Here is a 17543-nt window from a genome sequence, read left to right on the forward strand (position 1 = left end):
AGACTTACGGTATTAATTACTCGTTGGCTTATAACTATTTCCATAATTCCAAGGCCCTAGGAATATTTTTTTTAAATATATGACATATATTTTTATTCATAAATTTATCGTCACAGTTCGATAATTTTCTAGCTTATTTTGATAAAACAAAAAACTTACCCTATTATTTATTAATTTAAAAGAAAGAATATACGATTTTATTTAAAAAAACTTAATAATCAATTAATTACGGTCAGTTTAGTCTATTTATTTCTGAAAAAAAAAACGTGACAACCCAAGCCACAAAAGAAAAAAAGGAAAGAAGAAAATTAAGAGCATGATACGGCCAGGTATACGTGAGATTAGAGGAACCAAACCCGGATTTGTTTGCATGGAAAAAACCGGATTTGATAATCAACTATACGTCCGTAATTTTTGGTAGTAATCCGATTACAGCTTCGTAATTAATATCCAAAAACAGTTCTGAATTCTGAAATAGAAGAAAAAGAGAAGCTTAATCATCGTGAAGCAGCTATTTGCTGAAAAACCCTAATAGAAATCAATTATCATCCTTTAATCTCTTCACCGCGGTAATTTTTTCGCCAGTTTTCTTGATCAATATTTCAATTTATAATGAATTGCCATTTTTTGCGTTTGATTTTTAGCAAGGAATTTTGTTGAAAGTAAATTCTTAGAAATTTAATTTTTCTTGTAATAATTGGAAACTGGATTGATGTTTTTTCTGGGTGATTTTATTATTAGGTCACACATTCAGTATTTTCAACATCGGAGTATCATTTGCGTTTTGATTAACATCTGGAGGCGTGTTAAAATGGATTTGCTAACTAGCTGCAAGGTAATTACTTAATTTTTATAGAATGTAATTAAATTTTTTCTTTCTATTACAGTTGGCACTTATTTTACTCGTACTAGTTATACTCGGATAAGTAACAATACAAAAAAGTTGTACTTGGATAAGCGTTAGATTTAGAGAATTTCTAGTTTCTAACTTTCCGCCAGGTAATTACAGTAATTTATATTTTTGCGCATTTCTTTTGTTGTATGTCATTGAATTTGTTGCTTCGTTTTACAATTGGCACTTATATTAGTCATAATAGTTATACACGTAGGATAAGTGTGAGATTTAGAGAATTTGTAGTTTTTCTTAAACAAGTGAATTATTTAATATTGGTACGAGATAGGCTTAAGGATTCATTAACATTGGGACTATGGCGCAGTTTGGGTCACACTTATGATAGTTGACGAGTGCAAAACACCAATATTAATGTTAGAGATAGCTATGTAATTGTCCCACATTGGAATAGGAGTAGTATCCCCTTTGTATAGAGTAGCTATAAATAGCACATTTTGTATTGCATCACATACAATATCAATATATCATATTTTCTCCCGTGCCTTCTCACATGGTATCAGAGCTATCGTGAGAGATTTATCGCTGTGCATAAATTCCAGCGATTTCGGGAAGTAAAATCAGTCACCGGAACCCTTTTTTTTTCGGCGACTTTCAAAGTTGTTTTGCGTCTGCTTTGTCTCGGTTATTGTTGTGCACAAAATCCAACGCTACCACAAGAGTAGTCACTGTCCGGCGACCAAATCCCAGTGAAAATCTCTGGCGGTACTGTAGCTGTCCAAAGAAAATTTTCCGGCGAAGTTCCAACGTTGCGTGGGCCACCTTCCGGCCATTTTTTGGCGACGACTCTTCAGGACAGATTGTTTCCCTTGCAATTCCGAGCCTACCCATCCAGGTTACACCAAATTTCGACCATATTTTTATTTTTCCGGCGTGAATAGTGATTTCAAAAAGTTGACTTCCGGCCATTTTTTGAAAAAGTTCCTTCAGAACAGTTGGGTCTTCTGGTAATTCCGATCCTACCCCTACTGTTTTTATTTCATTTTCCGACCACTTTGAATATTTTCCGGCTGCAACAGTAACTTTCCAACTGCTACAGTAGTTTACTATTCTGGTTCAGTGTTCCTTACTCTATTTTCAGTGGATTACAGTTGATTATTTCTCTTATTTGGTAATAATTTACAAGATGTCTTTGGGAATTGATGTTTTTGGGTCTAAAAGCATGAGTTCTGGAAACTCTAATGTTATGATTACCTCGGAACCTTTAATGGGAGGTTCAAACTACTTAGCTTGGGCTTCATCTGTCGAGTTGTGGTGTAAAGGTCAAGGTGTGCAAGATCATCTGATTAAACAGTCTAGCGAAGGAGATGAAAAGGCGATAGCGCTTTGGGCAAAAATTGATGCTCAATTATGTAGCATCTTGTGGCGTTCTATTGATTCTAAGTTGATGCCTTTGTTTCGGCCATTCCAGACATGTTATTTGGTTTGGGCAAAGGCTCGTACGTTATACACTAATGATATATCTCGCTTCTATGATGTGATATCACGGATGACAAACTTAAAGAAGCAAGAATTAGATATGTCTACTTACTTGGGTCAGGTACAGGCAGTCATGGAGGAATTTGAGACATTGATGCCAGTTTCTGCTAGTGTGTCAAAACAACAAGAGCAGCGACAGAAAATGTTTCTAGTTCTTACACTCGCTGGACTTCCTCATGATCTTGATTCAGTACGAGACCAGATTTTGGCGAGTCCGACTGTCCCTACAGTTGATGAATTATTCTCTCGATTACTTCGCCTTGCTGCAGCACCAAGTCACCCAGTGATTTCATCACAAATACTTGATTCCTCTGTTCTTGCATCCCAGACAGTGGATGTTCGGGCATCTCAAGCTATGGAGAATAGACGAGGAGGCGGTCGTTTTGGGAGATCTAGACCCAAGTGTTCTTATTGTCACAAACTAGGACACACTCGCGAAATGTGTTATTCCTTAAATGGCCGTCCACCCAAAAATGCCTACGTTGCTCAGAGCGAGACTACAGGTAACCAGGGCTTTTCTGTATCTAAAGAAGAATATAATGAGCTCCTTCAGTATCGAGCAAGTAAGCAAACATCTCCACAAGTAGCCTCAGTTGCCCAGACTGACACTCCTATTGCTGGTAATTCTTTTGCTTGTGTTTCCCAGTCTAGTACTCTTGGACCATGGGTCATGGACTCAGGCGCTTCTGATCATATCTCTGGTAATAAATCACTTTTGTCGAATATTGTATATTCACAGTCTCTTCCTACTGTTACTTTAGCCAATGGATGTCAAACTAAGGCACAAGGAGTTGGACAAGCCAACCCATTGTCTTCTATCACCCTAGATTCCGTTCTTTATGTTCCTGGTTGTCCTTTTAGTCTTGCATCTGTTAGTCGTTTGACTCGTGCCCTCAATTGTGGTATATATTTTATTGATGATTCTTTTATTATGCAGGACCATAGTACGGGACGGACAATTGGTACAGGTCGTGAATCAGAAGGTCTTTACTACCTTAACTCGCTCAGTCCTTCCATAACATGTCTAGTTACAGATCCTCCAGATCTAATCCACAGACGTTTAGGACATCCGAGTTTATCCAAACTTCAAAAGATGGTGCCTAGTTTATCCAGTTTGTCTAGATTAGATTGTGAGTCGTGTCAGCTTGGGAAACATACCCGAGCTTCCTTTACGCGTAGTGTTGAGAGTCATGCAGAGTCTGTTTTCTCCTTGGTTCATTCTGATATATGGGGTCCTAGTAGAGTCAGTTCAACCTTGGGATTTCGTTATTTTGTTAGCTTTATTGATGATTACTCAAGATGTACTTGGCTTTTCTTAATGAAAGATCGTTCTGAGTTATTCTCTATATTCCAGAGTTTTTGTGCTGAAATCAAAAACCAATTTGGTGTCTCTATCCGCATTTTTCGCAGTGATAATGCCTTAGAATATGTATCTTCTCAGTTTCAGCAGTTTATGTCTTCTCATGGAATTATTCATCAGACATCTTGTCCTTATACCCCTCAGCAAAATGGGGTTGCAGAAAGAAAGAATAGGCACCTTATTGAGACTGCTCGCACACTTCTAATTGAGTCTCGTGTTCCGCTGCGTTTTTGGGGCGATGCAGTTCTCACAGCTTGTTATTTGATTAATAGGATGCCTTCATCTCCCATCAAGGGTCAGATTCCACATTCAATATTGTTTCCCCAGTCAGCCTTATACCCTCTTCCACCTCGGGTTTTTGGGAGCACATGTTTTGTTCATAACTTAGCCCCGGGGAAAGATAAGTTAGCTCCTCGTGCTCTCAAGTGTGTCTTCCTTGGTTATTCTCGTGTTCAGAAGGGATATCGTTGTTATTCACCTGATCTTCATAGGTACCTTATGTCAGCTGACGTCACATTTTTCGAGTCTAAACCTTTCTTCACAACTGATGTCACTTCTGCTGACCACCATGACATATCTGAGGTCTTACCTATACCGACTTTTGAGGAGTTTAGTAATCCTCCTCCACCTTCAACCACAGAGGTTTCACCCATACCAACTTTTGAGGAGTCCAGTGTTATCCCTCCTAGTTCCCCAGCCACAGGAACACCACTCTTGACTTATCATCGTCGTTCGCGCCCTACATCAGGCCCATCTGGTTCTCGTCCTGCACCTGACACGGCTCCTACTGCGGATCCTGCTCCTAGTACACCGATTGCACTTCGAAAAGGTATACGGACCACACTAAACCCTAATCCTCATTATGTTGGTTTGAGTTATCATCGTCTGTCATCTCCCCATTATGCTTTTATATCTTCATTGTCCTCGGTTTCCATCCCTAAGTCTACAGGTGAAGCATTGTCTCATCCAGGATGGCGACAGGCTATGAGTGACGAGATGTCTGCTTTACATACAAGTGGTACATGGGAGCTTGTTCCTCTTCCTTCAGGTAAATCTACCGTTGGTTGTCGTTGGGTTTATGCAGTCAAAGTTGGTCCCGATGGCCAGATTGATCGACTTAAGGCACGTCTTGTTGCCAAAGGATACACTCAAATATTTGGGCTAGATTACAGTGATACCTTCTCTCCAGTGGCTAAAGTGGCATCAGTTCGCCTTTTTCTATCCATGGCTGCAGTTCGTCATTGGCCCCTCTATCAGTTGGACATTAAGAATGCCTTTCTTCATGGTGATCTTGAGGATGAGGTTTATATGGAGCAACCACCTGGTTTTATTGCTCAGGGGGAGTCTCGTGGCCTTGTATGTCGCTTGCGTCGGTCACTTTATGGTCTAAAGCAGTCTCCTCGAGCCTGGTTTGGTAAGTTCAGCACGGTTATCCAGGAGTTTGGCATGACTCGTAGTGAAGCTGATCACTCTGTGTTTTATTGCCACTCTGCTTCAAGTCTATGTATTTATCTGGTAGTCTATGTTGATGATATTGTTATTACGGGCAATGATCAGGATGGTATTACTAATCTGAAGCAGCATCTCTTCCAGCACTTTCAAACTAAGGATCTAGGCAGATTGAAGTACTTTCTAGGTATTGAGGTTGCTCAATCTAGCTCAGGTATTGTTATTTCTCAAAGGAAATATGTGTTAGACATTCTTGAGGAAACAGGGATGACAGGTTGCAGACCTGTTGACACGCCGATGGATCCGAATTCTAAACTTCTGCCTGGACAGGGGGAGCCGCTTAGCAATCCTGCAAGCTATAGGCGGCTGGTTGGTAAATTAAATCATCTCACAGTGACTAAGCCCGACATTTCTTATCCTGTGAGTGTTGTAAGTCAGTTTATGAATTCTCCCTGTGATAGTCATTGGGATGCAGTTGTCCGCATTATCCGGTATATAAAATCGGCTCCAGGTAAAGGATTACTGTTTGAGGATCGAGGTCATGAGCAGATCGTTGGGTACTCGGATGCTGATTGGGCAGGATCACCTTCTGATAGACGTTCTACGTCTGGATATTGTGTTTTAGTAGGAGGAAATTTGGTGTCCTGGAAAAGTAAGAAACAGAATGTAGTTGCTCGGTCTAGTGCAGAAGCAGAATACCGAGCAATGGCTATGGCAACATGTGAACTAGTCTGGACCAAACAATTGCTCAAGGAGTTGAAATTTGGTGAAATCAGTCGGATGGAACTTGTGTGCGATAATCAAGCTGCACTTCATATTGCATCAAATCCGGTGTTTCATGAGAGAACTAAACACATTGAGATTGATTGTCACTTCGTCAGAGAAAAGATACTCTCAGGAGATATTACTACGAAGTTTGTGAGATCGAATGATCAACTTGCAGATATTTTCACCAAGTCCCTCACTAGTCCTCGCATTGATTATATATGTAACAAGCTCGGTACATATGATTTATATGCTCCGGCTTGAGGGGGAGTGTTAGAGATAGCTATGTAATTGTCCCACATTGGAATAGGAGTAGTATCCCCTTTGTATAGAGTAGCTATAAATAGCACCTCTTGTATTGCATCACATACAATATCAATATATCATATTTTCTCCCGTGCCTTCTCACAATTAAAAATAAGCTTGTGCTGCCCAAATGTAGTATAGTTTATGTATTGATCCCACAATGACTGAAATAGTTGTCAATCAATGTATTCTTGGTGGCCTAAACAATTTTCAAGTGATCCAAAGTTTTGAACTAATGAATAGATTTACCAATGGAATAAAGTGGGGAACTCGACTTACGATGATTAGTTTAGATTTTGCTCCTTTATTGGTTATTCTTGAACATTAATATTGATTACTTTTCACGAATATAATTGTCTATTTGTATCACCAATTATGTTAATTTTTCTCTCGAATATCTATAACTTAAAGATTCTAATAAAGGCATTAAGAGTCCAGTTATATGCATGTTTGTAAATGATGGATTTTAGATAACAATGGAGCTTTTCTCGAACTTCAATGGCACACTCCCACAACCAATTCTTCTTACGGATACATGGGTTTATCGGAAAACCACAATAATTTAGGTACACGATTCCCGCTTAATTCCTCTCTTGAGTAAATTAAGATTCAATCTCGAAAGATTCGCTGTCAAATATACACTATACATATTAATTCAAGAAACTAAAGTCAAAACTATTACATCATCAAGTTCCCATCAAGAAAAATTACTCCATAAAGGATTTATTATAAATCACATGAAATAAGAGTTAGAAAATGTTACAATCCAATTAGGAGAATGTGATCTATCTCCCAAGTTCCCTGGCTCAAAACTTCAACATTCTCTCCAAAACTAAGATCCGTAACTTGTGGGACGATTACATGTATTTATAAGGTTGGGGGAATGCCAAAAATACCAAAATATCCCTAAAGTACAAATTCTAGATCGGTCCATTAGCATTGCGCTTTTGCGCTGCAACATAGATTTCATTTTCATATTTCTCCCCGTAGCGCTTTCTCGTTACAACACAGATTTGTGCTGTATTTGTTGGTAGCAACACAAATTTGCAAGTAGCTCCGCCCTATGTGCAACATTTTTTCGTTGCATGGCCGAACTTTGATAGGAGGGGCGGAGGTCGAATATTAGAGTAGGAGGGTAGTAGGTAGTCGAGCGTTTTCCTTTCCATACCCGTAGTAGTAGTTTGTGTTCTCGTATTTTCGTATGCTTGGATTTCTATTACTACATAATGTTTTTCACGCTTCGATCATTCTATTTCTTTGTTGGTGCTACTGCTTCTTTTATGGCTTCTATGTTACAATATTCCTTTTCGTTATTTTGGTGCTTGTGCTTTACTTGAGCTGATGGTCTATTTGAAATAACCTTTTTACCTCCACAAAAGGTAGGGTAAGGTCTGCATACACAATACCCTCCCTAGACCCCCCTTTGTGAGATTACACTGGGTATAATAATGATGTTGTTGTTGTAGGGCCGAACCTTGCATGGATCCAACTTCAAATTGATTTTTTGAATCTTTTTCTTCCCGTTTTGACTTAGATTATTCTGGTTACGCACCTTTAAATACCTATAGAAAAATTACCAAAAGTTAGTGTATTAAGCATTCAAGTCAGATAAATCACTCCCTCCGTTTCAATTCAGTTGATATATTTTGTCTCGACACGTAATTTAATAAAAAAGAAGGCTTTTTGAAATTCGTGGTCTTTAAAGCATAAAAGGCAAAAACTTTGTGGGGTCATACCATTTGTGTGGTTATAAAAGCTTATCATTAAAGGTATAGGTAAAAGGGAAAGTTTAAAATTAAATTATTTTCAAATATAGAAATGTGTCATTCTTTTGGAACGGACTAGTAAGGAAAATGTGTCATAGATTGTAACCGAGGGAGTAAAAAAAAGTAAACTAAAGGCCATCCAAAACATATCAAATTCATAAGTACAATTTGACTTATCAATAGTCATGTTTTCTTACTTTCAAGGCTCTGTGGTAATGACTGTTAATTCTGAGCTCTGCATCACTAGTTTATTTCTGTATGTTGTAGTAGCTTGGGTTTTTTCTGGAGCAATGAAATTGTTAAGCATTTTAGTAAAACTACACTTGGGGTCTAATGCTTCGTGTCTAATAAATCACCTCCTGTCAAACTCTTGGCCAAGGAGAAAAAAAATAGTACAAACCAGTGATTTGGAAAGCGTTAAGCGCAAAAAAGCAACGAGGCCTCGCTTCACCGAAGCGAGAAGCGCTTTTTTTTTTTCATGTGAAGAGCAATTTAACACATAAATAAAAATAAATAAAATAGGCATAGATAAATGGCTAAGAACTCATTACAAATAACATATTATTAATTGTCAATACAAGGGAAGCTTCTCTCTGGGAAGAAGGGTGAATAGTAATTCCGACACTATTCATCGGCCATAATTCCGGAATCCGGCGGTGGATTGTCGCAAATTTGGTGTCAAAAGAACCCCCTTCTCTTTGCGAACAATCCCCATTTGGTTTCATCATCAAATCCATAGCCATTTGGGACAGATCTTAAATTTTTCTACACTATTACTGTAGCTCCGAGAATTTCCAGATTTTCAACCGGGCATCTGTCTCCGCGATTTAGTGTAGCAATCTACTGCAACGTAGTTGAAACTGTTGCGTAATAGAGCCCTTCCATGGCAGCAAACGTCTCTCCCCAGCCTTTGGCTGTGGGAGAGCAGAATTCAAACTCTAATGAAGTTATTTCAAACATTAACAACATTCGTACATATGCAGCAAGTTTGAATCACAAATAATCTGCCGCACCTCTCACAAAAACGACTTTGAAACCTTTTGAAATTGTTCATGGAATCCCTACGATTCAGTTTTCATTGGAGGAACGTGAAGAATTTGCAAAGGAGGAAGGATTACACCAAGCTGTGATCATTAAATTGTCCAGCGACGCACTAAATCTGCAGGTTTTAAGGAATAATCTGCCGAAAATCATTGGCATCAAAGGTAATTGCTTGTTAGGTTCATTGGCCCAACGACAACTCTTAATTCGTTGTGATCAATATGAAGATTATGTGTGTTGTTTAGCGAGAGCTGTGAATTACTTTCAACACAATGGAAAAGAGCATCAATATAGAGTTTTTCCATGGACTGTTGGTTACAATCCTAAGGAAGAAACCAGAAGGCTGCTGTTTGGATTTCGCTGCCGAACTTGTCGCCAAGACTATTTGCACATAAGGCTTTACTGTCTATTGCAGCAGTAGTGGGAAAACCTATTGCAATTGATAAGGCAACTCAAATAAGATCACGTCCTAGCACAGCAAGGGTTAAAGTGATTGTGGATGTACTGGACACACTTCCTGAAAAGGTTAGGCTTCAATATCTTGATGCTAAAACTGGTAAGATTGTCGATGATTACCAGGAAATTATCTATGATAATTTGCCTTCGTATTGTTGCCATTGTAAGCATCAAGGACATGAAGAAAATCAATGCCGACGCTTAAAAGGAAAGGCAGTTCAAGATGCTCGTGTTTGTGATGAAACAGTTGAGAATGAGCATCAAATAGTTGAAAAATTGCAGGGTGATGCAAGAGTGTTTTTGAATGCTAAGAGAGCCGGGCAACAACTTATAGAAGGATCACAAAGTGATAAGAACACTAGGCAGCAGGTGTGTGATGATTTGAATAAAAGAGCAGATGCTACAGGTGTTCGAGATGCTGTGCAATTAGAAAAAACTGGTGGAAGTAAGGGTCTAGTTGTTCATGATCGAGATATGAATTCCAAGGGTGAAGCAGCTGGTGTATCTGTGGTTTTGGAGGCTGGGCAACCTGGTAAAGGAAGGGATCAGATTGAGCCTCAGAATACTAATCTTATCACTACAGGTACTGGGCAAAATACTCTAGCGCAAGGGCAGAAAATAGCAGCTGTTTCTAGTGTTGCTACAATTCCAGTTTCTGCAGCTCGTGCTAGGGTATTGACGGAATTGAATCCTGTTACAGTTCCTATATCTGATCGTGCTTCAGCAGGGGTTACTAAAGGACCAGGGGATAAGCAAAAATCTGATGAAGTTGAGCGTCAAACAGTTAATGCACATGTGATTCTTTATGCAGGCCAAGCTGGTGCAATTCTAGAAAACAAAACTGATGCTCCTGAGTTGAAGAAAATTGTTGATCGAGTGGTGTCTAAGATTGATAAACCTACTGCTGCAAATACAAAATCAGCAGGTTTACAGGCTGAAACTAATGACGCTTCTAAGGAAGGTGTAAAGAGTGATAACATTCATGGGAAAAAGGCTGAAAACTGGACAATGGTGTCCAGCAAAATAGGATCTCCAAGAAATAAAAAAGTGCAGCAGCTGGCGCAAAAGCAAGGAGTTGAATTTACTAATTCTTTTGATGCCTTAAGCAACGACCAGGAACAAGTGGTGAATAAGGAGAGGAAGAGTATACAGCAGGTTCTGATGCACGAACCTTTTTGGATGATACTGCGACGACTATGAAACAGTGTGATCGCGAGACAGCTACAAAATCTGGGATGCATAAATCTCCAGGCAGTCCAGAACAACAGATACGTTCTAATGCAGAGGCACACAACTCCAATGCACCTACATTGCATTTCTCCAATCCACAGGTTGAACAAATCATTAAAGATGTTCAAAAAGAAATGATGATGAACAATCCCATAGTCAAACAACCTTTGGTCACCTTAAACAAATCTGTTTTTGAGGTTCCTTCTCAGTCAATGGAATATTGTGGAGAGGTTGAAGGTGAAACTGGGCAACTTATGTTATCAACGGGGAATAACAATGATGCTATACAAGGAAATTTGAGGCTGATGGCTATCAAGTCTAAACTTTGGCAAGAACAACGGGAGGATGATGATGAAGAGGATTGGGGAGATGGTTTTGCTGGCTATTCATCAGAAGAGGCTGATCGTGAGGCTAATCATGAGAGTGCAGGTGAGGAGTTTGATTCCTTAGCGATGGTAATATCTGAACGAGTGCCAGCAGCAAGTCCAACGAGCAATTTGAACTCCAATGCTCCTGCATTCGTTCCCAGAAATCCTTCATCTCCAGCTTTTCAAAATGCAGCAGCTGGAACACCTACAACTACTGTGCAACAGCAGCAAATTAATCCCAACACCTCAAACACAAAGCCTAAGGGTGATCGAACAAAAGCAGGAACACCAACATCTTGGGCAGTTCCAAACTGTGACAACAAGTGCTACTGCAAGAACATCTACAAGGCAAGGTACGCCAGTTGCAACTCATATAGGTGCAACATCGACCAAACAGGCCACGTCAGGTATCCATACAAGTCCTATTGAACAACAGCAACAAAATGATCCAAACGCTACAGCTAGGACTCCTACTGGTGATTGCAAAACAGTAACAATTTCACAGGTTGGGCAGTAACAGCTCGTAACCACTGCTTCAGTTATTTTGTTAGACGAAAGACAACTTTTGGATGCAATGGTAAGTTCTGATCCTAAAAAAGCTTTAAATCATGCTATTTCAAGCACTGGTGATGAGAATATGAGTAGGAACAAATCACAACAAAGTAAGGCAAGTCTGGTTACTGCACAAGCTGGCAATACATTGATGACTTTGGGTGTTTCTCAAGACATGCCAAATCCACTATTGGTAGGTAGAGATATATATGAAGAAGGGGAGGAAGATGATATCTTAAATCAATGCCGGGCAGAGGCATCAAGAAAAGGCGACCTATCACCTATGCATAGTGGAAAAATAAAGAAGGCACATACAAGGAAAAATAGTTGGGACGACAAGGTCAGCGATTTTTTAAATGTTAGGCGACCTCCAATGAGAGTTGCCAAACAAAAGAAGGCTGCCCCAACTACAACTACAAAGTCCAATCGTTCAAAAAAGAAATCATGATTTTTGAATACATCTTGAAGAATTGGGGTTGTGATGAAAAAGAATTACAACTTGAAGAAATTACAAGTTCGGACAAGAAGGGACAACATTTTAATTCCTTCATCATTTTATTCTACCATTATATTAGTATACTCATTTGTAATATCATCATAGAGTATGTTATAAACTCTGTGATGATCATTGAATATTTGGTACTTTCTAGTTCTTATTTTTTACATGCATGCTAGTAGGTGAGGTTTTTTATGCCTCAATAGGATTAGTAAGGTAAGGTTTAGCACGGTTTGTGTTTCCTTGGTCCTATGCCTTTGCAAATTATCCACACGGCTATAAGATTATATGCCCTCGTGAGACTTTGCAGGCAGCTACACCATGAATCCTCTACATGAGGCTGCCATAGGCAATGTGAGGCGCGGAGGAGTGATTATATAGCCAAGACATATGGGTAACAATACCGATGTTATTGTCCCCCTTATTTGTACTTTTCCTAATTGTTGTATTTTTCTTTTCTTTTATTAATAAAAAACAAGCCCTAGGCACTTGCCTAGCGGATTGCCAAAAAAAAAAAAAAATATTAAGCAAATGTTTCAGTTCTTGAATCAAGAAGCAAATAATAGATACTAAAACTAGATAGTGAATAATCCTCAAAAGTCATAACATATTAAGCAAATGCAAAACAAAATCACAAAAGGAGCAACATCCTATTCTTCAACAAGATCTCCAAACTCTTGAAGTGTCATCATGTTCGAGTTATTATATTGGTCATCATCTTCTTCATCGGAGGCTTCATTAATTAGGGTTCTTCTTGTACATGTACTTGTAGATATTCTTTCTTTGCTCCTTAAAGTACTTCCCCTAAAACCATAAACATTCTCTTCAACTCCACTTGCCATAGCAACATGACCAAAAGTGAGACCTTCTCCTTCAAACACTTCTTCTTCTTCATGATTTTCGGGGCCTCCGGTTAACCATTCATTTGCTTCATCAATGTTATCCAATAAAATTGGATCAATGATATTGCGAGCTTTGTAACGACGAGCCAATGTTCTATTATATTTTACGAACACGAGATCATTGAGTTTCTTTAGCTCAAGCCTGTTCCTCTTCTTAGTATGAATCTGCATAATAAAATGTAGAAAGTAATTAAGAGGAGTACTTAGGACAATTGAGATAAACTTTAATTTAGTAATAATGTAATATAGCTTCTCACATGTTCATAAACACTCCAATTTCTCCCGCATCCGGATGAGCTACAAGTTAAGCTTTGAACTCTAATAGCAAATTGTTGCAAGTTTGGAACTTCATAACCAAATTGCATCCACCATTCAACTGTAGAAGTATTATTTTAGAAGTTAATAACTTGAAAGTTAAAGCTCTAAAGAGTAAAACAATTGAAAAAAGTTGCTCACCTGGTGCCAGTTTGGTTCTGCCTCTAATGGCCGAAGCTAATCCAAGAATTCCATCGGCTTGCATATACACACCAAGCTCTTGCCCTATTTTGTCTTGCATCACTTCATCTGGCACCAACTTCGCAACACATGCATGATACCCCTTCCAAATGTTTAAATCTAAAGTCTTTTTCTCATTGTTTGTGTAAAACAATCCGGGGTTCAAAATATGCCTTGCTGCATGTAAAGGTTGATGAAGCTCATCATCCCACCTTTTATCAATGATTTCAAACACTCTCTCATATTTCCTCCTATCATGATCAAATGCCTTCTCAATAGCTTCTTTAGCCCTATCCATGGCTTCATAAATGTATCCCATTGGTAGTTTTTTCTCCCCATCCACCAAACGAAGTACAATAACCAAAGGATTACCAACTTTAAGTGCTTGAACAGTGTCATTCCAAAATTATGGACCAATAATAAATCTCGCAACTTCTTTCCCAAGAGCTTCCTTTGCATAGATACTCTCACTCCATTCGGTTGACAAAAACAAGGTTCGCAAATTTTGCTTTTGCAGGTAAAAGCTATGCAAGGTCAAGATAGCTATTGCGAATCTTGTCTTAGTCGGTTTCACCAAATTTCTTTGTTTTGTGTATCACGTCATCATGTTCAACAACAACGACCTTTGACTAATGTAAGAATGTATCTTGATCGCCTTAGCAAAAACTATAGGAAGTCAAATTTCATAGTTAATAAGTATAAGCAATTAACATGAAGGTTAAAAACTTAAAATAGAAAATAAGAACCACTTGTTCACCCGTAGAATATGGGGCTAACTTAAAAATGTCACCAAACATCAAGTTGATACAATGTGCAGCACAAGGAGTCCAATAAATATTTGGTAAAACTCCTTTCAACATGTCACCCGGTTTTTTATTCTCACTTGCGTATCAGTAACAACTTGAACCACATTTTCCGGTCCAACTTTCAATATTGTCTTCCCAAACAAGTTGAACATTTTATTGGAATTGGTTGAGGAGTCACTAGCATCATAAGATTCAAGAAACACACTACCTCTCGGAGAATTCACCAAAACATTAATGACCATTTTTCCATTTTTTGCAGTCCATTTGTCCATCATAATGGAACAAGCATAAATTTTCCATTGCGCCTTATGCTCCTCGACAATCTTGTTTGTCTTCTCCACCTCCTTTTTTAGACAAGGAACTCTTACTTCGTGATAGGTAGGGGACTTCATTCCTGGGCCATATTGGCCTACGGCCTCAATGAATTCACCAAAACTATCGGTGTAATTCACACAATTAAAAGGGAGCCCCGCATCATACATCCACCTTGCAAAAGCATTTACAACACGCTCCCTTAAACTCTTCCTACAAGAATCTAAGTCAATAGCTTCACCCTTTCTCTTTTCATTTGGTTTTGTGAGAAAAAAAGATTAAGAGGACCTTTCACATTGCTACCGGCGGTGGATGATCCACTTCCACTTGTGAATTCTTTCTTTGAGATTTAGAGGGAGGTGGCCTCATTATATCATTGACTTTAAGGTCATCCTCATCCATTTGACTATCTTCATCAAGAAGATTAATCATAGATGCTCCATGGCTCAATGGATTTTTTAACTCATTTTTTTCTCAACATACTCTCTCATTTCTTTCTTAATAGTATCCGAAACACTTGGACATCTCTAAAACCACCGATTAGATGTCTCTTGTGACGATGTATTTCACCGTTATAAATTTTTTGACAAAAGATACATTGCACTCATGAGTTACGATTGCCAATTGCAACTCCATACGCCCAAGCTGGATCTCTTTTTTGGCTTGATGCCATTGAATAATCAAATTAAATTTACTACAATCAACAACCAAAATAAAATAAAATAAAAAAATAACAGTTAATTCACACGAACCAGAAAATAAAGCATAAAGCAGAAAACAGAGCATAAAGCATAAAACAGAGCACAAAGTAGAACAGAAGAAGAAGAAGTCGTTTAGGGCACAAAATCAACGCTTAAAAAGTGAAAAAATTTGAAAGAAGAACAGAAGAAGAAGAAGTAGTCGTTGAAGAAACTTACCGAGAACCGGAGAAGAAGTCGTTGGAGCAGCAGTGGTCGTCGCTGGAGTTCGCTGGAGAAGAAGTCGTTGAAGAGCGTATGTTTATTTGCCAATTTTTTTAAAAAAACCCTAGCTGATGCCTTCTGCTCGCTTAAGCACGCTTTTTTCCGCTTTTTCTATCGGTTCGCTTCTCGCTTAAGCGGTTAAAGTGTGTGCTTTTAAATGTGAGTCGCTTTTGTAGCAGAAAAGCGCTAGCCCTGTGCCTCGCGTTGCTTCAGCGCTTAAAGTGAGAAGCGAGCACTTTTAATAACCCTGGTACAAATAGATGCAAGCAAATGTGAGCTCAGTGACAAGCCCATCCCGTGATGTTGTACTCGGTAAAGTTGCTTACGCCGCACAGTTTCCTAAGGTTCTTGTATTTGTTAGTTTGTATGATAAAGATTAATGTCCTATGAGACCTGGCTGCAAAACCCAATCATATTAATTATGGGTCTGTTCTGGAGAAGTATATTGGTGCCAAAGTACTCAAAAGGTGAAAAAATCTGTTGGGCTTTAAGTGCAATGCAGAATTAAGGCGTGCACTTTTGGACGGGTTCGAGAGTTTGGTTCGACCGAGACTGATAACAGATAAAGGTTTTTTTTCCCAAGCCATCACCCAGTCACATTTTACACCAAGAGAGCAAACAGATAAAGGTGCAAATGAAGAAAAAGGAAAACATTTGTATGTAATGCTAGGCAAAAATAACTACAAAGACAATCAATAATTATTTGGACAAAAAATTGAAATAACTATAATTTTCCGAACGATGAAGTCATGTCGATCAAGTTTAAGAACCATTTCAAATTTCTGATTTAGATGAATAGATACCGTTTTACGGTTTTTGTAGCTAGTTTATTTTCAACAAAATTATAATTACTTTTTCCTAATCAATAAAAGCTTATTCATAATTTTTTTAAAACTATTAATATATCAATTTACCAACTATATTTTGTGTCCGCTATTGCACTCTTAATGACTGGGCCCATAGGTGATGAGACGTATGTCTGTGCACCTTAGCACCTACACTGAAGCGCTACCTAAGCAAGCGAAGCACACAATTTGGCTTCAATTCAGTTTCAGGGCTTAAGTGCGCCTCAAGCGAGTCTTTACAACACTGATTGGTGGAACCTGTTTCCGCCTATGAGGAGTGAGGACTATGGAGGCTTTGGATAGTTGATTGCACCTTCTCAAGCAAGACAGTCTCCTCATTGTAGTGTAATCATAATACTGTGTCATCAAGGGATGTTATAGTTATAAACAAAAAAATACTGTGCATCAAGTAGGATTTTGTTCTGTTAATTATTTCATGTAATGCCCTTCTTTGGTACAATTAGGCAGTATTGGATGCGCCTATCACTCCTTTTTAAAGTGACAATCAATGGTCTCTTATAGGATAAGCTGGCACATTTTCGGGTAAAGGAGCTCAAAGATGTTCTTACTCAACTTGGTCTCTCAAAGCAAGGAAAGAAGCAGGTTTGAACATTTTGTTGCTTCTTTGAGGTTTCATGCGCTGAACCTTGCTTCTTTTTTTATTTCATTCTCATATTTCCTGGCATTCCAAACCGTATCCTGTATCTTAAATAGTATTACTTCCATGTTGGCACTTGGTACTTATGACATAGTGTTCTGTATGAGTCTGGAACAGTCTTTTAGCCTTTCCTTCTAATTTATTTATATCATGATCATTTTAGGGCTTCTACCACACTTTGAATTCAGCAGGTCCTTATCAGTTGTTGCCAAGAATGTGTAATAAGACTTTGGTGTTGTCTTCTATTCCTTTTGAATCGGACTAAGTTGTGGAATCTTGTAATCAGTTTAAATAGAATTGAGAGTGATGCTTTAACCTATTTGGCTATTTTGCTCTAATGATTCTTAGTTTTCCTTTCTTTATAAAAAAATTGTTTTCATCATAG

At 38.5% G+C, this 17543-nt stretch overlaps 2 protein-coding genes across 4 annotated transcripts in view; one reads left to right on the forward strand and one right to left on the reverse strand.

Moving 5' to 3' along the window:
• Positions 1-321: 321 nt before the first annotated feature.
• Positions 322-17543, forward strand: part of LOC104220927 (E3 SUMO-protein ligase SIZ1-like) — a 33244-nt gene continuing 16022 nt past the window's right edge. For 2 of the 3 annotated variants that reach the window (XR_011405569.1, XM_070168391.1), the window contains exons 1-3: positions 322-569; positions 742-835; positions 17023-17103. Coding sequence is in view for 2 of the 3 variants with exons in the window: in XM_070168391.1 (XP_070024492.1) it covers positions 812-835; positions 17023-17103 (105 nt within the window). In the remaining variant the exon portion in view is untranslated. The remainder of the gene's footprint in view (positions 570-741; positions 836-17022; positions 17104-17543) is intronic. The other variant, XM_070168392.1, reaches the window with a different exon arrangement.
• LOC138886443 (uncharacterized) lies at positions 12727-13448 on the reverse strand. Its single transcript, XM_070167555.1, has 2 exons — positions 13338-13448; positions 12727-13245 (listed from the first exon to the last, which is right to left on the reverse strand). Exons 1-2 carry the CDS (start codon positions 13443-13445, stop codon positions 12829-12831), a joined length of 525 nt encoding a protein of 174 aa, XP_070023656.1. The 5' UTR covers positions 13446-13448; the 3' UTR covers positions 12727-12828.

The sequence above is a fragment of the Nicotiana sylvestris genome, chromosome 2, assembly GCF_000393655.2.
Source record: "Nicotiana sylvestris chromosome 2, ASM39365v2, whole genome shotgun sequence".
In the NCBI taxonomy this organism is placed as follows: Eukaryota; Viridiplantae; Streptophyta; class Magnoliopsida; order Solanales; family Solanaceae; genus Nicotiana; species Nicotiana sylvestris.

Bases quoted from the DNA above. Each gene is read 5' to 3' on its own strand.
- LOC138886443 (XM_070167555.1), bottom strand. From the start codon at position 13,445: ATGCAATTTGGTTATGAAGTTCCAAACTTGCAACAATTTGCTATTAGA. The intron at 13,246-13,337 runs GTGAGAAGCTAT...TTTATTATGCAG, and splicing joins ATTGGAGTGTTTATGAACAT to ATTCATACTAAGAAGAGGAA.